At 43.0% G+C, this 19,168-nt stretch overlaps 1 protein-coding gene across 2 annotated transcripts in view; it reads right to left on the bottom strand.

Annotated features, from left to right (window-relative positions):
- asic1b (acid-sensing (proton-gated) ion channel 1b) overlaps nt 1–19,168 on the bottom strand; it is a 192,805-nt gene that overhangs the window by 12,246 nt on the left and 161,391 nt on the right. Inside the window, exons 1-3 of one of the 2 annotated variants that reach the window (XM_085777721.1) lie at nt 16,796–17,430; nt 9,177–9,327; nt 4,542–4,669 (exon numbers count right to left, since the gene is read on the bottom strand). In XM_085777721.1, coding sequence (XP_085633847.1) covers nt 4,542–4,669; nt 9,177–9,327; nt 16,796–17,398 — 882 coding nt within the window. In that variant the 5' untranslated portion in view covers nt 17,399–17,430. Of the gene's footprint in view, nt 1–4,541; nt 4,670–9,176; nt 9,328–16,795; nt 17,431–19,168 lie in introns of those variants that run through there. The other variant, XM_085777722.1, reaches the window with a different exon arrangement.

The following is a 19,168-nucleotide window of genomic DNA, read 5'->3' as shown; positions in this document are numbered from 1 at the left end:
AGAGAGTAATTGTATTAGAGGAATTGTAATGACCGTTGGAAATGGGAAAAGTAAAAGGAGCTGGTGAGAAAGAGAAAAAACAAAGAGGAACAGTCTCCTGCAGATGCGACATTGGCAGCATGCAAAATCCTGCTGCAGCCCGCCGACACTGGAAGACACTCACTCGTAGTGTGGACGTGGAAGGACTGAGATCACTCCCAAAATCCATCCTCTTTTTTCCTCCATTCATTATGCATGGTTCTGTAGCATATTAGGAGTCAGAGTATATGATTTGTCTGGCTACATGCTTGCCATCTCACCCCACAGAATTATTCACAGTTCAGAGGAATAACCTACATACACTCCATTTCACTGAGCGAGATGCTTCTACAAGCTGTGTTTCTTAATGATGCCGAGGCAACCCAGTGTGTAAATATGCAGAGGTCTCCAAGGGGCCCACAGACCCCAACAGTCCCTGCAATTGCACTGTGGGATTGGTGGCTTAGTGGTATAAAGCTGAAGGTTAGTGTTCGATTTCCAGCTATCAAAAGGCCATTTTTTTTTCTTTTTTAACTTTCATCCTATGAAAGAAAAAAAAGAAAAAAGTAAATGTCTTTTCAACTGTTGTGACAGGTTATTGATGAGTCTGTGGCAGACTTTTTGCCGTCTATGTGAAACCCAACATTGATCCCCAGCCAAAATGATGTTTTCAACCTCCTTTGTGTGAAAGAGGAGCGCAGTATTTATCCTTCAAAACACAGCATTACTGCTGACAGTGCAGCGCTTACAGTGTGCGACGCCTCATTTGAACTCAACAGAAGCCTTGGACAGGGTGACGGGTTGCCGTGGTGACAGGTATGTTCCGCTGCTGGACAGCTCAGTCACTGTGGCACATGTACAGATGTTGGATGTCCACATTCAGAAAACACTGTTAAGTGGTGGAAGAGGTTTTTCAATTAGATGTACAAGATTTTATTCTTCTACAGTATGTGTAACTGATGCAATAATAACTAAATAGCATCCTATTGTGGCTTGTCACAGTTTAGTCCAGTGGTTTTGGCCTGCTACAAATCGTCACAAGATTAACCTAGGAATATAAACACTGATGAACATTCTGCATTCACCTTGTGCAGCCATTCTCCATAATCTCGTTCTGTTTATGAACTATTGCAATATATATATATATTTAACTGCTTCAGACCTCAAAAAGATATTTAAATGAAACCATCTGAGGGGATTAGACTGGAAATCTGTTAGGTGGAAAGGCAAACTATTTATAATCTCACACTGTGATGATGGGCCCCACCCATGCACCACTTTTTAAGTAAAATGCAAATAATAGTACAAATAGTATGAAGTAACAAAATGGAAATATTCAATTAATGCATTGAACTGTGCAGCAAATAAAGCTGCTGATTGTCCTCAGTACCCTGCCTTTACTATGATCAGAGTGATTATCAGGTTACTGTTTGGAAATGTTATATATAGGCCTATATATTAGGAAAATGTTGTATTAAGAGTACGTTTAGCATCAAATCAGTTGTAATATGATCTGCTACATGTTGTCAGCACCACCAATCATGCTGCTGTGTGTGCACAGGAGCATCAGTATTTTCACTGCTTCTATTTTCCTCCAGTTTACTCTGTGACCTTTCTTTGTGAAAACCACAATGTCCCTGAGTGAACCACAAAACTAAAACCACTGAGCGAACAGTGGTTGCAGTCTGAGGCAGAGCAGAAAGTTGGGTGACAGTGTTCTGAGAAGTTTCAGTACTATTCACCTCTTCACATTAAAGGGAATATTAGATTCAAAACTCACATAAAATATATCACTCGCTGGAACTTTAGATATGTTCAAAATGTGTAACATCTGCCTTGACATTGTTTCAAGTGACGGAGAGCGTTTCAGATAAGCTCTCAAACTGAACAGCTTGTGCTCACTGTTTAAATTTCAAATGACTGAGATACTGACTTGCTCGGGAAAGTTCAGTAAAGCTCTTTGTCTGTCTGCTGGGAGCGATGGGGGCAGACAAGGGCAGAGCCCCGAGGAGTGCCTCAGAGGCAGCAGGAAGATCCTCCAGATGGTTGTGCATCAAGGGGAGTGAGCAGTTAGACTGTCAGTGCTACTGGGACACAGTCCAGGGCTTGATCAACCCTAGCAGGGTCACATGGGCCATGCTGGATGTTGAAAACTTCAAAACGCCACAAACCATCCCAGGATACTCCTGTGGTTTACATCCTGCTGTATCAGCTGCAGTACAGTACGTTCACACCAAGCAAGGTAACCCAAGACAATTATGTAATCTTGGTTCAAATGTATGTTTTGCAACTGTCCAAGTGAGGGAGAAGAAGAGCTTCTCTGAAAACTGGTTTTGACACTGAAACATATTTTCAAAATACAGTAAGTAACAACTTAAAGGTACATTGTGTAGGAATTACTCCCATCTAGCGTTGTGGTTGTATATCACAAGCAACTCAATCGTATTTTTCATGCTGCATTCACATGAAATTGGGCAGACGGCAGACAGACGACAGCCGCTGCACGTAACGGCATAAACAAGCCTCTATGTAAACAAGTGGTCCGTCAGCACGAGGCAAAACAATACACGTGACAATACTGTATGTTGTCATGGCAATGTTGTATTATTTACCTGACCCACGTTTTACCAGCTTTCTCTCCACTTCTGTGACTAAAATGACATCTGGTTTGTTACCGACGGCTGTCTGCCCGACTGCACGTGAATGCAGCATCAGTGTAACGCTCCATTCCTCCTCACTGCACTTACCCGCTCCATGTATATATGAATGATATGAACGGCAAATTCAGAGCTTACCGGAACACTTCAGTTTGTTGATGGGGGGGATTACTGATTAATGAAAAACATCCTTTTAACGAAATAATCGATTTTCGTGAATAGATAACAGGAGAAGTTACACAATCTCCCTTTAAAGTAAGAAACAACTTAGCTGAGACAATTCAATAAATAGTAATATTAAAAGCCCTGGCCACGCTGTGAAGACTCGCAAATGAATGGTACTAACAGCAGAGGAAGGCACTGTTGCTGTGGAGGTGATGGCTTCATACATACAGATCAAAGACCTGGTGGTTTGTATTGTCAATACTTGACTCAAAGCCAGAAGAAAGCAGCCGACTTCATTTCTTTTCATTGTTGTGTCAGTAACATACGTTATGTTCAGATCATTGAACACGTCAGAATTTCAAGATAAACTGTTTCATCGTTTTCATTAATTACACATCAATCTCTCCATGTTCTGCACACATTTGTGAGCTCCTGTGTCTGTATACACAGTAGCTGCACCAAAAGTCTGTGAGCATTCCCCTGGGCACGTCTTCCTTGTCAAGGCCCCCACACTCTGGAACAGCCTTGCCGTTGAAATTCACCTTGCTGCATCAGTGACTTCTTTTAAACCTTCACTTAAAGCTCAGTTTAAACCCTTACTTTATATAGCACCATTCCTTTTTGCTATATCAATACGTATCTTTTTTTTGGTTTTGTGTGTGAAGCACTCTGTGATGTTGTTTTGAGAAAAGCTTTAGAAATAATGGCTCTTATTATTGTTATTACAGCTGAAATGGCTGATTTTCACTTCACAACTGGCTGTTTGATTTACCAACGTAATAACTCTCTGAAATCCATTGGCATTTCATTTAATAGCCAAAAATTAACTTGCAGACAAACTCGACAAAATGTCACAAGATGCGGCATTTTCTTGTATTTTCTGTGTTTCATTTCTGTCATCTTTCCCAAGACCAACCAATAGAATCTTTGTATAAACGAACAGTTAAAATCCTTGACAAGAAACCAGTACATTCTCATCATTGTCCAATATTAAGAAAATATAATCTGTTGAGTTGGGACAGTTTGATTAAATATGTAAATGCCTGTCTTATGCACAAGATTATATGGTTCCACCACGCCTCCACCTATTCCATTTAGGAAAAGTTCATTTAGTCAGTCTGCATTCTCTGTTAGAGCTGCACTAGAGTGGAATTCCATCCCAGCTACTGTTAGAGACCTGGATACCTACAACTTATTCAGAGCTCATTTGAAGAGATGGTTAACTGGTGCTCAGCTCTGTCAGCACTAGTTCTTTTACACCTTCCTTCCTCTCTCCGGTCCGTCTGTGCTGAACCTGTAGCCATCTTGTTGTTGTCTGTCTGCCTGTGTCGGCATGCATGTCTTTTTGTGGTCTCGTTTTTACTGTGTATGCATGCAGTTTGTGTCTGTGCTTCTGCTTTGCATGCTGTGGTGTGATGTGTCTTGCGTCATGGGTCTTTTTGCTGCATGTGTTGGGGATGTATTGAATTATGTTTTCTGATGGATGTTGTCAAGTTGTTAATTGCCGTGCATGTTTGTAGATTGCCTTGGCTAATAACTTTGTAATTTTAATCATATTCATATTCTGTTTTTAGGGTGACTTTTTAACATCCGTCTGGGGACTACAGATGAAAAATAGCCTCTTGGCTAATACTGGCGCATTTACAGTAATGTTATTAATGTGCACTGTCCCTGTTTTCAAATAAACTTATTATTACGTACCCGTTGTTCCTGACAGGATACGAAAGTCTGGAAGCCGGGCGCCACTCCGAAGCCCAGCTGGTCTATGAACGGCGGCTCGTCCTGGGTGTGGATCTGAACTTTGATCCCCGCTTCAAACGATGTCTCGTCTGTTGACAAGAAGAGGTTAGGACATTTTACAACAAGAATGATGATTTGTATGCACACATTGGCCTGCATGATTTAACCAGCAGCAGTTGTTACTAATCAAAAGGAGAAAAAGCTTTCTAGTCGTGGAATATGTTTCAGCCAGCAAATGAGAAACATGGGACATGGAAAAAGACTTACTATTTCAGCTGGAAAGAACCATTCCCAGGGTCCAAATGCTAATTCATTAGTTCTACCTACAGTATGGAGTGGTAGCCTACGGACAGCGAACATGCTGCGCTGGATTGAGGAGTGACAGGATAAAGGAGATGCACTACTGAAGCGAAGCAGTTGATGACAATACATTTCCCACAGGAGCCTTATTTACTACAAGGGGCCACGGGAATGAATGGATGAATTAATAAATAAATGATGATGAGGATAAAAGGAAAATCAATACAGCTGACAGCTTCCTTCACTGCAGCGCTCGGCTGTATAGATTTTAAATGAAGCAGATGGGCCTCTTTGATACAGAGATCGCGGGAACATCACAATGTCACGGGTGGCTCAAATCTGTGCTTGTGCAAACATATTTGTATCACATTTGCAGAGACCTGGCACTGCTTATCACGGCGATGGCAGGCAGGATTCAGAAGATTTAGTTCTTTTGAGCGCTGGCATGGGGATAAAGTAGGATGTCTGTTTCCTGCTGCCTTTCCTCCCCGGTTGTCACTTGGTATCGTCTTCTAAGTGCCAGGCTTTCTCACTATTTTCAATTAAAGAGCTCAGGGATGCAGCTGGAATTCAGCGGGAGAGCTTCGACAAAGAGTGTCAGACTCTAACTGTTACACATTGCTCTTCTGAGGCTGCATACAAAGACGTTCTCTGCTGTTGCCGAGACAAATGCTTTAGGCTTGGAGCAGCACACATGCATAAGTAGTGCCCGAGCTCCTGCTCGCGAAAGCACATGTCACTGTGTTAAGGTATGGCCATCTGTCACCTCTACACAATTGGTATAATGAAATTTTACATAAGTGTGATCAGAATTGACACTACCTGTGCTTTGTTGTCAAACTACTCCATGTAGGCAGCAATTTCACGGGAAATTTCTCAGCAGAAGTGTCTGATATAACCAGAGGTGGTTTTAACAAGAAAATTACAACCCTGTCACACTCGCCAACACACATTTTTCTTGGATTTCTCTCTCGTTGTATCCTGCTATGCTCTCTTGTGATTATTTGATCCTGACTAATGCAAGAGAGGGGGCTCAGTGGTTATCTGTAAACCAACATGCCCAACAGTATTATTCCTACGTGGAGCCTGAATCTTTTCCCTGGGTGCAGCCTCTGTCTGGGTTCCTCTGGGCGCTCACATCTCCTCCCACAGCCCAAACACAAGCAGGTCAGGTGAGGTAAGGACTGAAAAATGGCCTGTAGGTGTGAATGGGAGTGTTATGTGTTGGCTGCCATCCTGTCTCTAGTGTAACCTGTCTCTCATCCAATGCATGCTGGGATATACTCCACCGCTTTGCAATCCTATAGAGGATAAGTCAGTCAGTGTATGTATGAATATAGATGAATGAATATCGAGAATTATTATTTTTTCCTTGGCAAATACCAGTTTAGACCTGGGTGCTCATTTATCAACCATGAGTTTGCAGAGTTCTGAGCTTAAATCATGTATACAGGCATTTCTGTGGAAAAAACTGATGTATCAATTTCTTCCTGTTTTTGAACGTGTGTGTTTATTCAGAGCCAAACACACACACAGTAACACACAGAGTAAATCTTGTAAAGATCACTCTGCTGCCAGCCATGATAACAAGTAACTCTACATTAAAGACACTAAGACTTTCAGGGGTTTGAATCTGTATATAAATGTATGTGAATGACTACTTGGATGTGAGATCCATTATTCATCATATGCATTTGTACATGTTTATAAATAACACACTCCTTGACGGCTCTCACACACATATTCTGAACATGTTTTACACTCGCATTGATAAATTAGGCCCCAGGTGTTTGTAGCTATGGCTCATCCTGCACTGCACGGCATCAGTCCAGAATAAAGATCTGGTAGTACACGCTGGTGTAATAGGATTAATGAGGAGCCAATCTGTCTCATTTGGCATTAATGTCAAACGTGTCAAGTCTCTGGGAACAAAAATCAGGTGTGTGATATTCAAGGAGCTGGTGGGCTGGTTAGACAACACATTTTCTTTTGCTGACCGACACACAGTGCGCACACGTCACCAAGACCTCACAGGCAGGTTTCCACTGTTCCAGGCACATTTAGATGCAATAAATAATCACAATAACCACTATTTATTCTACCTATCTGAATCAGCACATGAACTTATATCTATATCGATTGTCCCGTCACACTGATGACAGATCAAAGGCTGTCGGCATGCGTAATGGAAACTCAGCCTGACTGAATTAACAGAGATGAAAGCGTCTTTATTAATGGAAAAGGGGTGTGTGTGTGTGTTTTTTTTACACTGGGTAGATCTCAGCATGTCAGCACAAACCTGGGTAACAATATCAGTAACCTCCTCCCAGACTACTTTGGCATCATCAGCCCGTTGAGGTCTGTTGGTGTGCGCATGGTCTACGAAACCCCTGGTGTAGATTCTGGTGTAAATATCAGTGTGCGCCAAGTGTCAGGTGTGATTTACGAAAAGTGTGTACGCTGCCGATTTCGGTGTAGAACCGGTGTGGTGTTGATAAATCTGGTGGCTTAAAACGATTCACCTCAGCTGCTCCAAATAAAAGTCGAGTTAAGTTTGGTTGTGTCGTATTTATTCATTTAGGCTAACTAATAAAAACAACAACATGAGGTCCGCATCGCTGCATTAGTATGGTTTAATAATCATTCTGACACAGCAGCACTCGTTCCTACATGTTCAAATGTGCGTTCACCTGGTCAGAGCTGGTGTGAGATTTCTGCGTACCTTATGCTCACGTTCAGATTGATAAATGCCGATCCTTGTGGTAGATTTGGCGTTCACCTATTTTTTTTGGTGTCTGCACGTTTGATAAATGAGAGCCAATGACTCTGTACTGGGAAGTGACTAGATGGACTAGCCTGTCTGGGTCTAGCTTGGAAACATGCTAACTTCATTATATTAGAAAACAAAAGAAGCAATAGAAAGAAATAGAAGCAAAACACACATTACCATTGATGTTGTTTACATTGGTAGAGGCAGCTCTTAAAGGAGCAAAGGAAGCTTGATTGTGAACTTGCAAATGCTTCCTCTGGACTGGTAAGTAAACAGCTGTCACGGCTAATGTTGGCTAATAGCTCCTCATAACAAGTAAAGTAGTAGTAAAGTTGTAGAATGTTGACAACAACATATTGATAATTGGAAAACTACATACTAATCTACTTCACAAATAAACAAAAGAACATTTGTGAAGTCATTATAAAAGTTGCCCCTGATTATCATATAAACAGTTGTGGCATAATACTAAAACAAGACGAAGTATGTAACTACAGTAAATAACACGAGGCTATAGTGTGTGATGAAGTTGGGGCGTTTCATCCTCATTTCCTCCAAGTCCTTAAATATTTATTAATCTTACATAAAGAGCATTTAATATTAATAATATTAAACCATTTACGCTAGATACAGCTCTATATTTAAACATTACATTCAGATCACGGCTGCGTTCTTTCTGCTTCATGTTTAATGGTGATTGTGAGCAGAATGTTTTCGTGACTCTCTTTACATTCATTTCCCCATATAAAATATTGATACAAACACACAGCAGCATGTGCTGCAGCATTAAAATCAGAGTTGTGAGGTCTCCTGGAGCAGCACCGAGGAGACTCCTCTGTGTTAATGAGGGGACGACCCTGAATGGAGCAACCTCCTGGTTTTATATTGGGCCAACGAATCAGTAGGCATTTGATTTATTTGGACTTAACGTCCAAGTGACAAGTGATACAATTATATTACAGTGGAATAAAATACTTCTAAACAGTATCCATTGGTCTTTAAATAGCTTAGTCGATATGATCCGTGGTTACAGCAAGGGCATTTCAAATCCATTGATCAGAATGTGTAGTTTTCTGGATCATCACTCATGATTAATGAAAAACGCAGAGAATATTTCACAGAACTTCACATTTCAGGGCTGTCATTGACTGTACATTTGCTACAGATAAAATAAAACTGTATCTTATTTGGCCTAAAGTATGCACATGTTCACTATACTAAATGGATTTAGGGGCTTTACAATAACATCAAAAGGGTTTTGCAGAGAGCGTAATAGAACCTAGTCAGGCCTGCAGCTCGGGGATTAGAGGGGAATCTCTGTGATAGCTTTTTTTACCCCCTGAGAATTCTCAGTGCACCAGCACTAAAAATAAGAGGCCACTTTGTGTTTAATTGATTTAAAAAAAATCTTTTAACACAACTCCTCGCTTAAGGCCAAACAAACACCAATCGCTTGGGTTTAGCTGAGGTTTTCATTGGTTTGTATGGGATGTTTGGTGTGATGTATCCTCCAGGTAGAAGCTTACCAGTCTCTCCCCATACAGGCAAGTATTCATCCTGCTGGATATCCAGCATCAGCTCCAGGCCGTTGCCCATCCCACCCTTCATCGTCACCAACAGGGGTCGTCCATCTTGTCCAGAATTAAAGGTGTAGCATTTTCCATAGCGTGTGAATATCTGAAAATAAAAGAGAATACACAACAAAGGATTTCAGTGATTTTAGCCACAACAAACGACCTAAGAGAGAAAGGAATATGCACGAATCAGCTTAACTTTATTTACTGACCCCGAGGTAAACTCTCAGTTTCTCACAGTGTGCCTTTAATCCTTAAAGAGTGCAGATAAAGGTAGTGCTAAGCAGGGGATTGTTTCAAAAGCACTAAAAGCACCCGGAGTAACCCGTCCTTGTTGCTCTGTCAGCTGCAGACCTCAGAAGTCTTAGTTTTGAGATGCTGTTGATAAACTCAGCTTTCAGCCCTCTCAGCGCTGCGTGATACAGTATATGCCTGAGTGAATCTGACATGACTTTTATTTCAAAGTGGGCTATCCTCTGCATGAGAGATCCCAGTACACAACAACAACGACTGCTGGCATCAAAGCAAATCCTTCAAAATCTCACTGTAGTCCTTTTCTATTTCAGAAAGGGAGGCTTCAAAGACCTCATGATATATGTTTTATTACCATCACTATTAAAGCTGAATCAATCATTACATTAATCAATAAAGCACCCGACAGAAAATTAAACTTCAGTTCAATCATGTGTTGAGGAAAAATGCTAAACAACATTCATGTCCCCATCTGCTCTGGGAAATAATGGGTGTTTCTCATCACACAGTGTCATTTTAATCATCAAAGAATATATTTTTTGAAAAACAATTATTTTTGTTGATCACTCAGCTGATTATTTTCATGATTAATTATCCAAACAAAAATACAAATTGTAAAAGAAATGTCCACCGCATACCCAAGTTGACACTGCATATTTATGTCAGTCCACAATAAAAAAAATGTTCAGTTTATCATGATTGAAAACTGAATAATTCAGCAGATATTCACCTTTTGAAAGTTGGAAAGAGACAATTTTCGGCGACTGTTTCAGGTTTAATCAGATCATCACCTTGCTCTTTCTTTTTTTCGAGTGGATTCAAAGATTCTTGAACATAGGAAGACTGATCAAATGGGGTCAACATGCTCCAGTTCCACTTTCATCTCTTTGACACACCATCTGCAGACGCAACTTGGGCTTCAATGAACACGCTGCTGTTTCATCAAAACCCAACTCTACCTGCTCTCCATGATAACGAACGCTGTCTTACTGGTTGATCAGGCACACGTGCTGGAGAGTTACTGAGCGCAGTATGGAGCTGCGACCTGCTGGCATAGACATGACTGCCAGTGAACTAATGGATGTGTAATTGAATCACAGACATTAGGAAATTGAAAATCATGGCCAGGATCCAAATACGACATTCTCTACTTTGTTATCGGGCTGCGTGATCGTGAGCGCTGTATCGGAGCATCCTTGTTCACAATTAACTTAATATTAACCTTCAACATTTGGACATTCATATGACAAAATGGGAAAAAAGAAACGACAGAGGGGTTCGTGGATAGAAAGGGAAATAGGAAGAGAAGCAATAACTGAAATAAATCTTCTGCTTCTACTCTGTCTTTGTCAAAATGCTGTGCTCACAACATACAATGGCGATAAGGCTCCACTCTAAGATAGCAGCACAAATAAGTCCATCACGTCGCACACAGTTTGTACAAAGAGGCTTTTTTTCTGCTGAGGCTGCCTAAAAATGCTGCAGCTTTATATCTTGCCACTGTATTGTGAGGGCCTTGGGAACACATATGGAGGCGTTTATTACATGGGTGACTTATGAGTCAGACATTAGCGCTTCATGACAAATTACTCAAATGTCACAAACACCAGATAGACGGAGCAGGGAAAATTGCAACCACGTCTCACAAAAGGAAAAGTTGCTGTGATGTGAATCCAGTTCATTGGAGTGAATGGGAGGAAGAATGGAGCGTGAATCACGACGGATTTCCTTCCCGGGCGAGGCCGAGGCTATACCGGGGCTTTTAAGACACATAAGTGATGAAATGTAATGAAAGGCTGCCTGATAGTCAGACACAATATGAGATGTGACCTTTCAAGTGCACAAGTGGCAAAAAGAGTCAAAAGCTGTGGCTGCTACATCCATCTATGTGCAGTGACTCCAGAGCAGGATATAAACATCAATAACATTCCCCTGAAATCCATCTTACTGCTGGAGTAGAGGCAAGTAAATCTTGAGATATCACAGAGGCACCTGGATCAGTATGTGACGATAACAAAGGGCAAAAACCTGCAGGAAAAAAAAAGTTCTTTGCTTTTTAGTTTAGAACCTGCAAGCTGATTTGTTCCCCTATGAGGTCCTGCAACAACAAAACAAGCCATATTTTTTTTTTTTTTTAAAAAGAAAAGCAAAAGAAAAGAAGAAAGTAAAAGACGAATCAACTTGTTAGAACAATTTCTGTCCAAGGTTTTATGTATTTATAGTTTGCAAAGACTGATTTTCTTGGGAGACACGTTTGAGCGTTCACAGAAAGCAGCAGCATCGCTCGCTCTGAAAAGAGGAAAGCGTTTGGCAGATGAAGAAAGCAGTGATAAGATTGTCTGAGATTGTGCGCCTGTTTCTCATTATGCGCCAGAAACAAGAATATGAATGAGCGGGCTGTGAACGGGTGAGTGCGCGTACAGTACAGTACATGTGTGGATGTGTGTACAGACACACCTTGCTTGCCATCTGCGTGTATGTGTTGAAAATGTGGTGACTGACAACAGGAGGCCGGCAGTCAGAGTTGCTGTGGTAACCGGGAGATTGTACTGACTGCACTGAGTGAAGCGCAGCAGCAGTGGGTGCTGGTGGTGACCTTGGGGAGTCTTCGCTGTGTTCTCTGTCTTTGAGGTTTATGCTTAGTCTAAATATGCCTCCTCTTGTCTTATTGTGAAAGAGCTTTTCTATCTGATGGAAGAGTTTGTGTAGTGAAAAATACCCCAAATAACACAAAGACAAGATCTGTGTATTACTTGAGGCAGGAAAACTTCCTCTTTTGTGTAGTATATTGTTGTCCAACCTGTTGCCTTCCTCCATCCTTCCTTCCTTCCTTTCTCCCTTCCTTCTTTCCACAATCCTTTTCCCCTTCCTTCCTTCATTCCTTCTGCTCCCTTTCTTGACCAAATCTGTTCCTTCCCTCCATTTTTCTTTCCTTCTTTTTTCCCTTCCTTCGTTCCCTTCGCCCTGACTTCTTCTTCCTTCCTCTTTTGAGCTAATTGACCCATTCTGTTCCCTCCCTCCATATTTCTTTCCTTCATTCTTTCCACAATCCTTTTTCCCTTCCTTCCTTCCTTCGTCCTTACTTCTTCCTTCATTTTTGACCCAATTGACCCAATCTTTTCACCTATCTTACCCTCCTTTTTCCCCTTCCTTCTTTCCTCCCATCTCTCCCTTTGTCCTTCCTTCCTTCTTTCCCTTCATCCTTCCTTCCCTGACCCAGGAGGACAACAGGAGGGTTAAAAGAGAAAGTCCAATAATACAAAATAGTGTAAAGGGCTGTGTTGAATGGCTCTGCACAGCAAAAGTAAACATCTCAATCTTACTGCTAATAACCTTGTTGTTCAAATACATTTAGCATTCAGGGTGAAGGAGTGCTTGTGATTCTTAAGCAGCTTTTCCTGGGGCGTTAAATCCCATATTGCAGTTGTTTCTTGCATGGCTGAACGCTGAGCCCTATACGTTGCATTTGGAAGGTGAACCACTGTATCTCCTTAACTTGTAAACACAGAAATGAAATATTTAAATTGGCCCCACCTGTGAGGAAAAAAAAAAAAAAAACCGCTGAGAGAGACATCACCCTCTCTCTCGTCCTCGCAGGGTGTGGAAATGTCACCGTCTCTCTCTCCGATGAATAATTCACAGACAGACAGCCCGACGCTGTTGAGATGGCCCTCGGCTATCCTTCACATGACAATGTGACATGGATTCACAAGCTGTTCCCCAAAGTTGCCAGGGAACCACTATCTCCTGCTCTCCATGGATTTCAAGATCGGCGCCCGGGCGCTAAGGGGGTGTGACGGGTTATGACAGCTAGAAAAACACACCTAAAGATTGTCTGGGTTTCACCGACACGACGCGGAATCAGCTCAGCTAAAAATAGGGTTTGTCGCGATATACACACACAGTTACATCACATGGTGTTTACTTTCCTTTTAAAATAGAACTTGTTTTAAATAATAATTAGTTTTAATCTTTTACCTCTGATGTATTTACAGTATTTATATTTATTTATTTGCAATTGCATTTCTACTTGTAGGTGTATGAGTTTATTGGGAGTTATAGCTTAATTTTATATTCAGGTCTGCAATTCTCTAGATAGAGCTGTTTATTTATCTTTTTTTATTGATGCAATGAATGACATGCGAATGCTGCTGCTGTAACTACCATCATTTCCTGAGAAGGATTATCTATCTATCTATCTATCTATCTATCTATCTATCTATCTATCTATCTATCTATCTATCTATCTATCTAAACAAATGAAGCTACATATGAGAGGGTGATGAAGTGTGGCAGTTTACTTTCTGATGAGCTGCTTGTAAGGGTGTGCACTTTACAATGCAGTGCAACTCAAATCAACACTAATACGCAGCCTCAATATCAGCCTCACAAAAAAACATCTCAGACAGACCTCAACAGCATGACGAGAATTCAGAGCAGCTACTCAACGAACCTCGAGGCGAGACTGTTTTGTCGTCTGCTGTTTCCAAGGTCAAGGATGATACTGGATCAGAGGCCCTACAGGTGTTCAAGAGTTTCTAAAATCTGCAGTTCCGATGCCATTGGTCCAACGATTGACTGATGAAGTTGCAAAAGCTCAAGAAAGGACATAAACTGTAGAGAGAGGGAGCACTGTCACGATACAGGGAGTCACACCTCAGAAATAAAACGATGCTGTCAGATAAAATGGAGCTGCAGAGACAGCAAAGTTGGGATATACGTCAGAAATAAAGTCTTGGTCAGTTTCCTTCCATAGAACAAACAATTGCATGGCTTAAGAGTAGATTTTCCTCTTCCAGTTCACACCCCTATTACACCGATATCTAAGACCAGATACACAGACAGCAATTCCACCTTTATTCAGACTACACAGCAAGAATTCAACTGTCGATCGATTGGGTGTAAATGTGGAACAGACGCTGACAGTATGTTCTCCAGTGGATTTGGTGCCTGAAATCGATGTCTGTGAGTGAGGTAGAGGCCACCGTGATGAGGATTAAGCACGTGTGTTGCTCAAGCACAGACGAAATTAAGGTTAAACAGCTGCACGGGAGGTGGGATGGATTGATGAGGCCTGCATGGGGAGCAAATTTATGGTTTCTACCAGAGATCTGGCAACATGAGGGGAAGGGGGAAGGGGGTTGGGGGTGGTGGTGGTGGTGGTGATGTTCCTGCACAAAAGTCAATACATCCTGAATCCCATTGTATGTAGACAGGCTCGCCATCCTCCTCCACACCTCACTTCTCAAGTGTGACTGATTCTATTGGTCTGACTCATGCCGACGGCTCGTCTCACACCCCCAGGCCAAGCAGGGGGCATCATCGATTATCTATGCACTAACACCCAGACCTCGGTATTATGTTTATCTCTAAAATACTTTGCTGTTGCTTGGTCACCCTTTAAAATACACTACACAACATGAAACGCTCCTAAATATGGTGGTAAGAAGAAATGTGTTGGTCTGTGATAACTTGTTTTGCGGTTCCAGATGTGTTGCTTTTAAATTTGTGGATTAAGAGGAAGAAAAAATAAAATAAAATGAAAAAGTATAGCTGCTTCTCCATGCATTAGTTGGGGATATGTTTTGATGCCACTGCTACTGACTGAGACGAAGAGTTTTAGATTATAAATGTCCCTCAGAACATAAAATAATCCTCAGCCATGGCTGCTGCAAATTCAAAACCACACAAAACACCCCCCCCGCCCAAAAAAAAATCAAAAAAAATCAAGCTCTTTCAAACACCAGGGGAGAGTCTGCTTAACTGAAAACAAATTTGGGAAATGAGACACTGGCTTTCCCATTGTTCCCAATAGAGCAATCAATTCGGCTGCAGTTTACCAGCCAGGCTAGCACTCACATGCTCTCCATCACGGTGTCGGGCAGCATTGTAAAGCGGTGCTAAATGAATCAAAAGTCTTCATTAGGGGAAGATTGGTCCCTCATGAGCAAAGCATTGTGCACACACATTGATCCTGTGGTGATGGACGACAGAGGGGAGACCCATTCGAAGCTGGTGGATGCTCTGTGCAATCTTCCCCTTTACAATCATTCAACTTTTTTGATACTGTTGTGTCGTATTCACAAGCCTAATATCCCACTGTGTCTACGTCTGAGGGTGAAACAATGAGACAGACAGAAACAGAGGTTTGGATCGAATTAATATGAGCAGTGAGTGAAAGAATGAAGAACAAATAAAAAAACTCATATGAAAGATTATCATTCATTACAGAATTTTACAGCACATAAATGTGTCGAGTCAGTGAATTTGGGGAAGCAGCATTATTAGAGTAATATCACGGGTGTATATTGTCAGCTGAAATTCATTTATGTGAGATAAATCACTATGTGCCCTCTGTGGAGCAACATGGCAAAGAAGTCCGAACACAAATATTATAGTGGCATTTACGCCACTAGAGCTGGAGAGGGAGAGAGTTAATTGAACCACGGAGGCAAATTACCAAGCAACAGAGAGGAGGAATGCTGCATTGTGCGCTCACCTCCCGCTGCTTTGCACGGTCAAAGCAAATTAATTGAGTAGCCACTTGATATCTATCCATAGACAACACTGACGGGCAATTAACTCCTGGCTGAGCCTAAGAACTGTATAAGATGCAGAGGCGTTGCAACAGGGCAGGCAGCCCAGGGCCCTGAGCTGGAAGGGGGCCCCCCAGGGACGGCTGGCATTGGTCCATATCGGTGACCACCTCATGTTGTCACTGGCTGTGTACATTGAATGTTGTGCACATCAACCCAGTATCATATATAAAAATGTAACCACCCTAGTGACAGCATAAAACGTTGCAGTTTCGAATTATTCTGGCTAGATGTTAAAAAACAACAAGCAAGCGAATGATTATGTACATTCACTGAGCGAATATATTGAACATAAAATATATGTTTCTCGCTAGAAATGTATTCAAAGGGCATTTTTATGCAGAAACTACCTCGAAATATAGATTTTTCCATTCAAACTTATAGAAATCTTTACTATGTTTTTTGTTCTGCAAGGCTGGAAACTTGAGAGTCACGTGACTTGAACGCAAAAACAATAGGAAAAAAAATAGTCAGAAAAAATGTAACAGTCATACAATTTAAGAGCCATTATTGTAAACCCTCAGTGTTTTTGCGCTTTGGACCAACGTAGCCAAGGTACGTTTTATAGATAACCATGACACTGGGCCGGCATAGTGCAGAATTGAATCATTCATAGTTTCCAGAGTGTCTAGAAACGCCTCTGTTAATAAAATGCATCCAACCTGTTGGGAGGGGGAGGGGGAGGGGTGAGGGGGGGGGGAGCCGAACTTTGGCGTCACTCACGGTGCTGAAATTGCGCGGGCCGCAGAGCTCTCCCTGGTAGCGGCAGTACAGCAGCATCTCCTCCAGCTGGTGTCCCAGCCGGTCCAGCAGCTGCCTCATGGACGGCTGCGACTCCCGGGGAGGGGGGAGAAAGTGGTTGAAGTCCAGAATCCGAGAGAGCGGGGACCAGGGCGGCTCGTCGTCGCCCCTCAGAGGGGTGAGCGCCTCCCTCGCAGCGGGGGACACCTGCCAGTTCCTCCCCAGGAGCCCCAGCCACCTCCCCGCGCTGAATATATCCGTCTTCTTCATGCGCCGCGGCAACAGGAGGTTCTGGTTGCAGATGGTGACGGCGGGGAAGACCAGCCGCTTGGCGTAAACCATGTGCGCCTTGGTGTAGACGGGCGAGGAGAGCAGGTAGCGCACTCTGTTGGAGGACCAGGTGAAGAGGAGAGCCAGGGCGGCCAGGAAAGCCAGCAGCCACGCGACTCTGCGCGGGTAGGAGCCGCTCAGGAAGATGTGCCTCAAGCCGTGCAGCGTGGTGTGTTTGATGAAGAGCTTCCCGGCTTCGGCCAGGGAGCCCGGTCTCTGCTGCTTCGCTCCGGATGAGTCGCTGCACTGGCACATCGTGGAGGAGCGCCGGTGCGCGGTGCCAACATCGGTCCGGTCCCTCTCTGCCTGAGCTCCCCCCCTAAACTCCTAAAGACCGCTCGCCTCGCGCGCTCTCAGATGGCTGCTGTTGTTTGCGCGCAAGAAGGAGAAGAAGGAGAAGATGATGAAGGAGAGAGAGAGAGAAAGAGAGAGAGAGAAGCGCACGCAGCCCTGCTCGGTCCTCGGATCAGCAGCTTGAGGATGTGATGGGGGAGTATTTTGTCAGTCGCGCAGCGCTCCCTGAGCCGTCCGAGGGGGTTGAGAGGATGGGAGGGGAGGGGGAGAGGAGGGGGCATTTATTCAGAATGATCAGAATGAATCAGTGAGCCACTGCGCAGCAACTTGAGTCCAGCAGATTATTTCCAGGAGTTAAGTGTGTGTGAAGATATGCACAAGTGCACGATGCATTCAGGTACAATCAGGCATCTGTATTGTTACAACCCCCCCCCCCCTCCCCTCTTCTGTCATCCTCCCTGTCTTGACTCTCACTTTACCATCTGAGACTCTCCATACACACACACACACTTGTACACACACACATTCTCCTCCTCAGACTAGCCAGAGTGCTGTTTGCTGAATGAAATCATTGGCCTCAGTAGCTACAGACCATTTATCTTCCTTTTCAAGCCCATCAGACACACTCACAAACACACTTAGAAGAATACACAAAACACGCACACACAGAGAGCTCTACACAACCCCACACACATGCAGCATAATCCCTCCCGCCTCACAAATTGTATTCTTCCTCAAAACTGAGCGCGGCATTATAGAAAGTAATGCTGTAGAGACTGTAGTCTCTTTCATTACGGCTCCAAATTTAAATGTTGAGGATTCAAAGGCGGAGAGAGAGAGTAAAACAAAGAAATGGCTCACTGGATGTTTGACATTTTGGTGACACTCAGGTGTAAACAAAAAGTGGTTGACATTCCCAGCTGTCAGTTCTCAGATGCGTTTCGCTGAAAGATGTGAAATGTTATGGAGAAAACAAAAAAGGTCAAGACACCGCTGGTAAATGAATGCAAATCATGTCGCACGTCTTCAAAGCTTTTCCCAGAAGTCCCGAAGTCTAACTTAGATTTAATGGGATTTTTTGACCCTGCAGTGCCCCGCTTTGGCCGTGATGATGGTGGTTCATGCTTGGCTGGTCATTGTCACACAATGTTCCAGTCCCGGACCTGATTCGCTCTCTGCTCCTACTTTTGGGCTCAGTGTGTATTAGTGTGGGAGGGTAGTTTATTGTGTGGCAGAGGGAAAGGAGATCAGAGGAATGAGTGTGAATGAGTACAACATGTACAAGCTCTCCACCTGTACAGAACAAGCTGCGGTTTGTCCATGGGACCAGAGAGCTAATTGGAGACTGGAAACAGGAAGTGGAAGGAGCCGAGGCAGCTGATTGACTTGTGATCTTTGGAGGGTGTGAGGACATCAGCTCATTTTTTCTCCATGACCTCTGGCATATTACATGAGTGTTTAACCCTCTTGTTGTCCTTCTGGGTCAAACTGACCCAATCTGTTCACATCCTCCATCCTTCCTTCTTTCCACAATCCTTTTCCCCTTGCTTCTTTCCTTTCCTTCGTCCTTACTTCTTCTTTCTTCCTCTTTTGATCCAGTTGACCTGGTCTGTTCCCTCTCTCCATCTTTCTTTCTTTTCCTTTTACATTCCTTCTTTCCACAATCCTTTTTGCCTCCCTCCCTTCCTTCCCTTCGTCCTTACTTCTTCCTTATTTTTTGACCCAATCTGT

This window comes from Trachurus japonicus, chromosome 5 (assembly GCF_045865225.1).
Source record: "Trachurus japonicus isolate A0001 chromosome 5, Traja_1.0".
Taxonomy (NCBI): domain Eukaryota; kingdom Metazoa; phylum Chordata; class Actinopteri; order Carangiformes; family Carangidae; genus Trachurus; species Trachurus japonicus.
Note: the sequence above shows the minus strand (reverse complement) of the source record. Positions and strands in the feature narration are given on the sequence as shown.